Raw genomic sequence first — 12,191 nt, 5'->3', positions numbered from 1 at the left:
ATGAAGGTGGAGGCTTTCTCTGCCTGTTTTCTTACCTTGTAAGACCTTGGTTTGGTTTGTTGGATTTGTTTTCCACTTTAATTCGCTGATATGAGGTTTCATGTTGTGTACACAGCTTTTTAGCTGAAGCCTTTTACACAGTATCGCAAATGAAATTTGATGAGTTGCTTCCTAGGTGCTTTTTAGTGAATATTGGCCATATGTAAAGTTATTGTATTCATCTCTGCAGTCAGCCTGTCCTCTCTCAGCAGAGCTTTAAAAATCTGCTGCTTGTCTCACATTTACCAAAGCGTCATGCTGTGAGGACACCTGTAGACATACCTGCATCCTAGAGATTGAAATAAAACCCTAGTACTCCAACAGCAAATGTGTGACTTCGTTACACATGGAGTCACCCACTGCTGATGTGTGAGCCACCGCACCCTGCAGGCATTGCTGGCATCATGACTGTCAAGTCTCCCTATCATCCTCCATGCTAGCACACCTTCTGCAGCTCTGTGCAGCATTGGCAGCTCCTGATGGTGCTGCATTTCTGGCCCAAGAGAGCCTTGGCGTTTGTCCCCACCTATCTAGAGAAAAGCAAACATATCTGTCTCAAAGCCAGAAAAAGGAAGAGACTCTGTTACGTACCTGAAATCCCTTGAAGAAGGAGGTTGCCATGTAGTGGCCAAAGGCTGTTTGCTGGAGCTGCCCGCCATAGTCAGGCAGTGGATTTGCAGCCACTCTGAAGCTAAGCATGCTAAGTGGAAGGGTGGGGGGGAAACAGGCAGAGTAAGAGGGAAACAGGCAGAGGAATTTGCTTGTCTGGCACTCTTGAAATCTTTTCTTTCTGAGCCAGAGTGTGCAGGGAAGCAAACATGCAGTTATGTTGGTACCTAGAGGCATGTAACTGAGAGAATGAGACGGCTGCCTTCCCAGGGGTGCTTCTTCACACTGAAAACATCAGGCCTAGGGCAGGGAGTCTTGCCTGGAATCCCTGGTTACCTCACAAAAGCCACGAAACTGTTTCAAAAATGAGCCACAAGAACTTGAATAGAGGAGACCCCTGTTTTGTGTTTCCCACTTTCATCTTCACAGCTTTCCTCTCAGATTATCAGGAGCTGAGGCACTCCTAGCTGGCCTGTCTGTAAGAGGAGAGAGGGACTGTGGCATCCTGGGCTCCAGGCAGCAGAGCATTGAGACCTGTGCTGTTCAGCCTTTTGATTGCCACTGTCGGTGGCAAGCATGCCAGTCTGTGTGACAAATAATGTCACATGTCTCCCTAAGATATTGTTTCTTCCCCCTCTTCCCTCCCCCCAGTTAAACAATGATCCTGTGGCTTACTGGATTGCAGTTGTGCTGAAGTTATGAACTTGCAAATGATGGTTGTGTTTCAGTAGCCTAGGGTGCATTTTTAAAATTTCTGTTGCAGTTCCCAGGCTGGAAGTAATAATCAAGGCTAGTGTGCAATCAGATGTGGATGTTGCAAGAATTGATTATAGCTTAGAAACATGCCATAAACATGTTTGGTCTTCACATTTAAGACAGGATTACATGGGAGAATTAAACCATAGTTTGCAGATTTATACCCAGAGGGTGCCCAAAAATGTGTAATCAGTTCTTAATAACAGTATGAATCACAATGTTTGTGTTTGTGGTTTTTTCCCTTGTGTTTTCCCTGAAAGACACTCAGACACATGCACGTACCTCTATCAAGAGAAGATCACCCCCCACTAAATATTTAAACAGAATGGAGTGGGGAGGGAGGGAGAGAGGAGATACCATCCATTTCCTTCTAATGAACAGACCGATGCCTCTGGAATCATGCTTACACCCCATAGAGCCCCCAGCTCTAGGGCAGGGGCACCCTCTAGTTAGGCTGATGTGTTTGCTAGCAGGTAGGCCAAATTGCAGGGGAAGCAGGGAGAGACCTCTCAGTTGTTAGCTTTGCAGGAGTCTATGCATGTATTTCGAACAAGCAGTGGTTTGCATCCAAACACAGAAATGCCAGGGGAACTTGTGCCCCCCTAATGCTCTGGAGAGCCATAAAGGAGAAGTAGCTGGTTGTTACTGAATTGATCCAGGTGTGGTTCATAAGTCATGTGTGTCTAATGTAGCTACCTCAGCAGTGCTGATCAACCGTGAGAAAGACACTGTTAACTCTTTTTAATGGTAATCCATCTCCTGCAACAAAACATTGATGACTGTAATTGTCTAACTGTATTTATAATGGTTTTTCATAAGGCTTGGGGAGAGCAAATAAATGAAACTAATTAATGACAGCTGACGATTTAATACTCTAAATTGGTGCACAGAAATGAAAGAAAACCAAAATGCAATTAACAGCTGTAAGTCCTGAGTTTGTGGATAAATTAAGCACTAAGAGAGATAAGAGACTGATACAATATTAGTAAAATTTTGACTGAGTATATCTGTTCTTACAGCATTTTTCCTTGTCATGTAGCAGAGTTGATTTACAAAAAGCAGATGTCTAGCCCAACATTGCATTGTTATGAAACTGAAACTCAGTCTATGCAAATACATATTTAAAACCTGATTGCGGCCTTGTCATGGTTGAAGGAGGACAAATTGATCTCAGTGATTTATGTGTTGTGTGTCTGCTTACACTGCTTCACATTTTGTACCTATTAATGATATTCAGATACTCAAGCTTGCATTTAACAGTCTTGAATAAAAATATATTTTTTAATGTGTTCCCCAGTTTGCTGAATGGTGTTTGGAGTACGGTGCACATGGATGTCGTATTCCTGACCGACCTTACTCCCTCTTTGAAGGTAAAGTGATAGTGTTGCAAATGGTCTTGTACTACAGGAAAGAAGGGCATCCTTGCAATTTTGGCACATGCATAGGAGTTGGGAAGTCTTCAGTGGGCTCCTCCACTATTAAACTCCCCCTATACCATCATGTCTGCCTAAAAGAAGGCAGGGGGTAGAAAAGGACAAAGAAAAATCATTCACTATCACAACTCTCACTCCTGCTTTCATCTCAGCAGTTCGAATGTAAAACCAGTGGCAGTGTTCCTCCGGGATAAAATTCTGCTGTGCTGATGCAGCTTGGTTTAAAGCAAACTTAAATTCAAGCAACAGTTTTGTCACAGGTGGTTTTTCAGAGGGACTGGGCAGAGCAGCAGCTGTGGGTCTCCAACTATCTGCTAGCTGTCAGAACTAGGCCTTCTCTGCTGCCATACTCAACCAAGGAAAAGGTAGTTTTAATACGAACACAAATCACTTGAAAGGAGAGCAGTGCAGAGTTCTTAGGGGCTTATCTGTAAGTTTCAAGATGCAACCAGATACTTTCCTAGAGCTTTTTAATTTTTTTTTAAGTAGCTTATTTTCTATTCCTTGTATCATCCTCATGTTATAGAATCAGTAGCAAGGAATTACAGATCCAAGTGGGATTTAAGGTAGAGCTGCGGCTGCTCCATGAAAAACGAGCCTCGTGTGCCACCTGCCGCAGATATTTGAAATTACAGCAGCTGGGCAGGGATATTTGCAAACTAACAGTCCAGGGCGTGAATGAACACATTCACGAGAGAGAGCAGGAGCCCTTCTAAATACAGAGTTATTGTCTTAATGCTTAAAGGAGAAAAGCATAAGTGTTACTATTCATGAGGGCACCACTGCATGCTCTTGTAGGAAGGGAAAAGAGCATTCATGTAATCTGTTGTATAAAATCTATGAAATTTGTTGAGAAGGTGAAACAGTGTGAATAGCAGGATGATTTGTGCTTGAATACTGACATACAGCTTTTATTTTGTTTTTTAATTGTCTGGGATTTTTTTTAGAAAAATACAGAAGTCTCATATTTGAGATGAAAAAAAATCTCTTAAATCTTTATTTCTTTTTGTAGCCAAAATTGTGCTTGCAGTTGTCCAATTCTGCCTGTACACGCATGCTTTGAACAGAAGTTGCATGTGCATCTTAAGGAATTGTCCTAAGTTTTTTGTTTCCATCAGATACTGTAATTCAGAAAGGTTCCTTTATATATATGCATAGCTGTTTATAAAACAGGATTTTAGCTTGATCATAAAACTGAACTTGTAGTTAGTTGTATGATTTCCTTGTTGTGCCTCTCTTATCTGTCACCCTATGAGTTCTGTTGGGTGATGCACTTTGGGGTCTGGATGACCTCTTCATGGATAGTGAGGAAATGAATCTGTACTTCACAAGTGCAATAAAGTTTTGGCTTTTTCTTTTAACCAGTGAAATGACAAGGAGGAGCAGCTCATACTATGAAGGACAGTCCAAGCTTGGATTAACTTTTTCTTAATTTTAAATAGCATTGAGATTGTTCAGTTCAAGAGATGTTAACAGAGACATCTTGGTTCTTGCCTTTAATATTTTCAAATAAAGTTTGGTTTCCTGGGCAAAGTACAGATGAACTTGCCTTTCCATAGGGTCTAAGTTCACCTCTTTAGAAAAAGATCCTAGTGAGGGAGGTGTTCAAAGGGGTGCTGTTGCCTTTGCTGTCAGCTGTGCTATTTTAATGTGCACAATGATCTTCTTCTCCTTATGTTTTAGGCATGGCTGGAGCTATCCACTTCCTCTCAGACATTTCAGTACCAGAGACTTCCCAGTTTCCAGCGTTTGAACTTAGACCTCAAAGGAGGGAAACCAAAGTGGAACAGGACGGCTAAAACCATCACTTCGAAAGGAAACTGATGCCAGAAGAGATGAGACTGTTTAGTGCCTCTGATAGTGAACGAACTTGATGCTGAACCGACAGATGGATAAAGCCCTTTTCTCACCCCTTCTGCCCTAAAGGACCATGAAGTCATTAGAGCATGAACAGGAGAAGCCACACTTAAGTTCTGTTAAAGTGACACCTTCAGATGTAGGACCAGAGAAGTCAAGCTTTGAACTTTCTCTTTTCTGTTGTGTTTGTCTTCTTCAGGTCTTTGCCATGCTCTGCACGTTTATTGGTGTTGTGTGTTTATCCGAGTCTTTTGTTGTTAGCCAAAAGCTGGTCTTCGCGTGAATCTCCGTCCTGTACCTTTGTGCATGACTCACAAGAGCAGTGTTGCTTTCTGCAGCGTGGTTACCCGCAGAGAGAGTTCACTGCAGGACAGTGCCCAGCTTCACTGGTGTGCTGGCAGCTCTAAAAAGAGATGAAAAACGTTTCTATGTTCATTTTTTCTGCCTTTTTCTCCACAGTCCTTACAAACTAAGCTGGTGGAGATCAGCCTGTTTTGATGAAGAGGCGTGAGGCCATTTCCATTTTCAGAAAGTTAGCAGGTTGGAAGGGATCTGACTTATATTTTCCTGTTGTTGTGGGAAGCTTCTTTGAAAGTCTTAAAGAGAGGTTCCCTTTGATACCTGCAGCTAGTTAGTGTGTTAGGTGCTTATAGCAGGGTGGAGATGCTTCTCCCCACCGCTGCAGAGCCCCATCCCATGCCATGAGCTTAAACTGCAGGTGGAGTCACTCGGACTAACCTCCCTCTGCCACCAACAGCAGAGCCTGGACAACATAAATGCTTCTCCTTTCCTAGACCTCAATTTGGAATAAACCTGTCCTGCATCATCTCAAATACAGATGAGCAAGGGAGGGTGCCAGGGCAAGCCTCTCATGCAGGTAGCTCAGGATGGTTGTTACTTAGGAACCAAAGCAGTGATTTGTTCTGGCCCTCCCCTCCCATGTAGTAGTACAAGAGTGATAAATACCAGCTGCTTCTGGAAGCTGCAGAGGATTATTGAGCAATATGAAGCCATTGCTAGTGGCTGTAATTGAAGTATATTTCATCTTCAAATCCACACAGAAAAAGCTCTTTTCCCGTAGTCTTAATTGCTGCTAGTGCTTTGTTTCCCCCTGTAGTGTGGCGGGGTTGTGAAATACTAGACCTGCCTTCAGGTGCTCCTGAGTATCGGGCATTGGTTTGGGAGAATTGGGACATACTCCAAGTACTCTTAGAGCAGGCTTATGTGTCCAGGTAGTACCTGGAGTGTAGCGCCCTCCCAGTCACTCAGGCTCTGTGGTCATCCTCTCCCAGGTGTCTGTGCTCTCTCAGTCCAGGTGCCGATTTTAATTGGTATCTCCTGTCGGGTGCGAGTGTGACAGATGGCACAGTTTGACCTTTTGGGCACGCATTGGGATATCTGCGACCTGTGGGCCATTTGCTGAGTACCAGTGTCTGTGTTTGGGCTTGGAGATGCATTGTTGCTCCTGCATAAATCGGTCTTGATTTGTCACCTTGCAGGTGACGTCCTTGAGCACGTTCCAGTGTCTGTTGCCAAACAATTTCCCCATTCAGTTCTGCTGGACAGAGGCAGCAGTGTAAGTGCACAAACAGCTTAACGTCACAGTGTAGCACCTTCTCTGCTGGTTTGTTAAGTAGGATTAAAACATGAGAGCAGCAGAAGAGACTTTTCCACCCCTCTGGCAAAGGCAGAAGGTGAGATTGGAGCAACAAACCCAGCTGCATCTCTAGAGATAGAGATTGGGGAAAATGCTGAAAGGCAATGGGAGCGGGGAATGCTGCATGGCAAGCAGCTGGGCTGAAGCAAACAGGAGCAGAGCAGAAAAGTGAGGGACAGAGGGAGTTATTAATGTGAGGGATCTGTGAGGAACAGGAAGAGCTGATCATAGAGGCAATACAGTGTACCAGCAGAGACACTGATGAGAGATTCCTCCATGCCAAGAATGCCAAGAGCTAAACTCTGTTTCTTTCTTCAGCCTGTGGATCCCTGATCCTGCCCATAGAAAAGCCAGGAAGGAAACTTGCCCAGGAAGTCTCAGAGAAATACTAACAAAGGTAGATGCCAGCTCTGATCCTGTTTCACATCACTCCCCACATCTTTGTTCCTTCCTCTCCACTGTGGGTGCAAAGCACGTTGGGTGTGTTAACAGGGAAAGGGCTCACCACATTTACAGGAACTGACTACATACACTGGCCACCCTGGCAAATCCCAAGCTTCTGTTGTATGGACTGTTTAACTAGGGGGTGAGCTGGCAGGTTTTCCATTCAGTGATTATATGCATATTCAGTAGTCTTGGCTACTATGCTTGGAATGGCTCCTGTGGGAGGTGAGTTTGGCTGGCTGGAGCCTAAAGAGAATTAAAACCTGCTAGTTTTAAAAATACACAGATATATACACACTAAGAACAGCTGAATGCTGAGCAGATCCCCAAGATGCTGGAGTGTACCTGTCAAAATAATGAGCAAGTCAGCTACCTGCTCTTCTCTACCATAGCCAGCCTTCTGCCATGGTGGGGCCTGGCAGGCCTGGCACCATCTTTTCTGCAGAATCCTCTCAGAACTGAGTAAGACTGGAAATGTATTGAGCTGGGAAGTGTCTTGACAGTGCATCTGCCTCATCTTCCTGAGGTGACTTTCCCCGTGGCTCCTCCTTTCTGTTTGTCACAGCATTGTGATATCTAGGTGGCCCCTTAAGGAAAGATACGGTGTGAAGGTGAAAAAGTGCATTTCACCAAAGCATTGTCTTCAGAAGTGACATCAAACTACAAATGCAGAAAATGTCTTAATATTCCCTGGTTTGCTTTGTCTGTGTGTAATAGTCCACCTGTTGCAAAAAGCAGTAGTGTTAAAAATGGAAATGCTCTTTGGGCAGAAAAAGAGGAAAAAATGCTGATGTTTTGTTCTTTGGCTTTATTAGTAAAGATCTATGTGGTGGTAATTTGTGAGAGTCTGGTTTTTTCTTCATTGTGGTTCTCCTTCCTTCCCTCCAGCACTGTGGTGGATAGCTGTTCAGTGGATCTGACTGCTGAGCTGCTTCCCTTTCTCATAGTCCTGCAGGATGATGAAACACATGCCAGAAAGAGGGCAGATTGCTTGTTTTGTAACCTTCCCATTTTCCTAGCACTGCAGGTGCCTTTCCTGCTGCTGCTCCCAGATGATTTTTAGTGTATGTTGCTTAGTGCAAAGCTCTGCTTTCCTTTGTTGCCACACAGATCCTGTTGAGTTTGCAGCTAAAGCTAGATTTGGAATGAACTGGTTTTTAAAACACATGTATGAAATCTCTCTGTCCAGCTGAATAACAGCTGTTTCCCAGCTTTGAGGAAGTTTGAAATGTTCTTCTAGCTGGCCTTTAACAGAAGGAAACATCAAGTATGCTGCAGGCAAAGGGTAGTATTTCTGTTTCACAAAGCCCCTTGTGCCACTCATGGCCATCTTGGCCACTAAGAGAAACTGCTGCTTTTTTTGGACAGAGAGGATCAGTTCTGGTCTGTAGACAATCTGTACAAATTCAGGTGTAGGTTGATAATGGTGTTGGGGCTTTTCTAGCACAGCAGATCACTAACATCTAAATAGCACATGAGAGATGCATGGGAAGAAGTACGTATGCTGTGTGTCACCTCACAGCTAGGGCAGAGTCACCACTGTGCTGCCTGAGCCCTGCCCAGCAGGATGTTTGATGCAGCAGCCTTTCCTAGTGAAACTGTTCACTTTTTTCCTATATGTTTTCATTGGTTTCATGTTGATTCACAGTCAGGGCCAGTGTGATTTATGCACAGGGACCTGAATTTAAGCTACTGCTTGCTTCTTGACATCTACATTGTGGTAAATCCACCTTGTAGCTATTAGCTAAGATAGGGTTAGGCAGCAGGAGAGAAGCAGAGCAGGACAGGTAAAGCAACATCCATCCTTGTGAGATCTCTCACTGCATAAAGCTAAAATAACAGATTGGTGCAGGAAGGCAGGGCTGCTTAATTTGTCACTGTTCCTCTGCCTTCTCTGGTGTCACATTCACCTTGCAGCACATGGCAGCTTAGAACAGTGGCTGCCAGTTGCACCTCTCATCTTTAATTGCCTTATTATCTAGAAGTTGCTTTGTAAAAGCTGTGTGTCATGCTGGATCTTGCCCTGCGTGGTATCTCTGTAGTCATTTCCCTGCCAAATAGTACAAACTGTAAAGCAGCTCAGCTCCTGGTGACAGGGCATCAGAGGGGAGGGTTCCCACAGCCACAGGGCCTACAAAGGCATCCTGTTCCACCTACTCAATTAGCAATGTTAGATCAGAAAAAGAAGATAGGCCTCACTATCTGAAAAAGTGTTATGGCTTTTTGGCTGACCTGTGTGCCAAAAAGTGATGTTTTGGATACATGTATATGAAGCTAACTTTTTTGAGGTTTTGGAGGGTTTTTTAAAGCAGGGAAGAAAGAAAACCTCCTTTGCTTCTTCACATGGTCTGAATACCTTTTTAGAATATATAGTTCCAGCTGTTTGTTGTTACAGCAGTGTAAGCTGTCACAGAGGCTCCAAAGGGGGAAAAAAAACAACAAAAAAAACAACAAAAAAAAAACCCCAAAACAAACACCCACAAACCATAAAAAGTCACTACATTATCACTTCCCAAAGTGATGAAACACAGGCCCCACCAAAGCTACAGGCAAGGTGAACCAAGAGTGCCTGGTGGTGCCTCTTCCCATAAAGCAGTGTAGTTGGAGATTTCAGCAGAAGGGCACTGACCCCCCTTTTCATTATTCCTGCTGCCAGGTCACAGAGGCAAAGGTGTCCTGCCCTGCCTGGTCCCTGACTCCTCAGAGGTATACCAGACAGATTTTGGGGATGCAGAATTGAAGAAAGGACTCAAGGGGTTACATTGTTCATGTTCCTGGCTCCCCACCTGGGTTCAGTGGCTCCACTAAAGCAGCTCCCTTCTGGCCAAGCCCTGTCAAGGGGTTTCACCCCTCTGGATCAAACCTCACTGCAAGAACCAGGAGACAGACAGGCACAAGACACAAAAATCACCTTCCTGAGGTAGATGGGAAGATCTCAAAGGCCGGCTGGGAGTCAGCTGCACACTGGTCCAGTGCCTCTGGAAAGGGGCAGGGGAGTGCCCCACATATCCCCAGGGCTCCCAGCCATGACACCCAAACTTATTTTGTAGTCAAAACACCACCCTGCCTCAGGGAGACACCAAAATCTCTCTTGTGTTTGAGAGAGGAGGCAGTAGCTGCACCCAGAGAATCCCAGCAGATAAAGCACCAAACCCCCATGGGGAAGTTCACATTAGCAAAGCTGCAGCAGCTGGCAGCTCCTAAGGCATGGCCACTGCCAAGTAAAATCCTGTTGGAACTGGTGAGGCAACTAGGGGAAAGGCATGTAAACAATTTGCAATTAACGCGGATGGATGCCCATGCAGGTGTTGTGTTTTCAAGAAAAGACCAAGCAAGTTTGCAAGCAGAGAATTCCCTGTGTTGTACAAGGTAGCATCTCCATCAACACTAGGGAATAAACGAGCCAGACTTCAGGAAAACTTCACCTGAAGTTGAATTTCACTGTACAAAGGCTTCTATTCGATGAGTCTGGGACAATGGCAGCTGTCATAGATACGTTTTATAATATAAAAGGACTTAACAACACCTATCTATTAAAATGTGGTCTGTTATCACTTCTATTGACAGAAAAATGTTGGAATTGCTTTTAAAAAAATATGTTCTGTAAACACAACCATACTTAGTGACATACAGCTTTCACACTTCAAGTGCAAGCTAATTTAGAAAATAAATACAGTTGTGATGCGCAGATGGACCTTGTATTCATCTATAAAATGTACTTTTTTGTTATCTAAAGTGCCCCTCAAGCTAAGACTGCACACACAGAAGTACTTTGCTTTGTCCCTTATTATGATGCACAGTAAGAGAAAGCCTTGGTTACAATTTCACCCAAGTCAGGTATGCAGGAATGAACTCCTCCAGTTGTAGCTCTGCTCCAGATGGCTACTGATTCCACCAGCAGAAACAGTGGCCCTTAAAAGTTTTACTGTTAGACACTCATATTCACAGAAAAAGGGACATTTCACAAATCCAGTTTGACACCTAGAAACAAGTTCTAAGAAGCCACTGGCACAGAACAACAGCACAATAAAGCTTTGGCTGCCTGTGCAACACAGGTCTTCAGATGACTCCAAACCACCACAGTGAAACCTCTGTGCCCTGGCTGGCGTCACACAGGAGTATTCACCTGGTACCCAAAAGACCACGTGGGACTCCTAACCCTCAGCTCTGTTATTTTTTGCAGGTCCTTCAGGAGCAGGAGGCAATGTCATCTTTTTGTCACTGCTCAGTGACATGACTGAATATGCACAAAGGGAGAAGGTCCCATTAGTACAAAGGTTTCAGAGCAACTTCAAATTTGTGCTAGACATGGATGGATGTGAGAGCCCTCACAGGCAAAGGGGCTCTGTGTTTATTCGAAAATGTTCATTTGTGGTCACAGAGGATTGGCAACTCACAACAAAATACATGAAGAGCTAAGAGATATTGAAAGCCAAACCATCTGTGCACCAGGTCAAAGAATGATATTAAGAACCTGTCCCAAAAAGTTATTATTTTTCTGACCTAGAGAGGAGAGCAGATTTACAGATCTATCACCTAAGATGACGGCTTTACTTGGTACTCTTTGTGGCAGCAGTAAGACTATAATGGAAGATACTATTTCTCAGGGGCTAAACTCCCATCAATGCCAAAGGGAGTAAACTTGTACCTATGCTCCCATCCCTTCTTACTGTAAATATCTTCCAATTTAGGTAAGAAAACTTATGTATTTCAGTGTTTCTAACTGTTCTGTCAAGAGGCACAAGTAGCTCTGAGGTTGTAACACCTTCCTCTCATGCCAGCATCTAGGTCATTGTTTCATACAGTCTCAGCACTGGTAAAACAAGGGGAGCCAAGATGCCGATCACACAGACAAACTTCACATGATGGGCAAGAAACAATGAAGTCCCACAGTCCTTAATTCTGGATTCATCATTTAAAGTAACAACCCCCTCTTTTCTAGGGCACTTGGCAGTGCCCCTGCCACGACTCAATCAATACTGTTACTCTAGTAACAGTGACTTTTATCAGAGCATCTTTCTGTTATACATCAGAACTAAACTGTAAAAGAAAATAGTAAAAGTGAAAGATGGTAGTCACAATTTCTGGTAAAATCATTGCCCCGCTGCTTCTACCTTTATCTTCTTTGTCTGTCATTTCCCTTAGCTGAGGGCATTTCTGCTCTGGGGTCTTGGGAGGCTTCACATCACTCTGGGGTCACAAGAGCTACTACCAGTAACTTGCCATGACGCGATTAAAACCCTGATTGAAACAAACAATAAATAAAGAGAAAGACATACAGGTTTTAAATATACGTTTCCATTAAAAGCATTACAAAGACAACTTCTCTCATTTTGAAGAAAAAATCCACTTCTACTAAAAAAAAAAAAAAAAAAGAAAAAAGAAAAAAAAGTTTT

The 12,191-nt window shown here is 43.8% G+C and overlaps 1 protein-coding gene across 1 annotated transcript in view; it reads left to right on the top strand.

The window, feature by feature from the left end:
• The window catches only part of LANCL2 (LanC like glutathione S-transferase 2), a 30,211-nt gene extending 25,250 nt beyond the window's left edge, over window positions 1-4,961 (top strand). The window contains exons 8-9 of the mRNA XM_068202438.1: window positions 2,702-2,774; window positions 4,521-4,961. Of these exons, the coding sequence (XP_068058539.1) occupies window positions 2,702-2,774; window positions 4,521-4,636 (189 nt within the window). The 3' untranslated portion in view covers window positions 4,637-4,961. The remainder of the gene's footprint in view (window positions 1-2,701; window positions 2,775-4,520) is intronic.
• Window positions 4,962-12,191: the final 7,230 nt, after the last annotated feature.

This window comes from Anomalospiza imberbis, chromosome 1 (genome assembly GCF_031753505.1).
Source record: "Anomalospiza imberbis isolate Cuckoo-Finch-1a 21T00152 chromosome 1, ASM3175350v1, whole genome shotgun sequence".
Classification (NCBI taxonomy): Eukaryota; Metazoa; Chordata; class Aves; order Passeriformes; family Viduidae; genus Anomalospiza; species Anomalospiza imberbis.
Note: the sequence above shows the minus strand (reverse complement) of the source record. Positions and strands in the feature narration are given on the sequence as shown.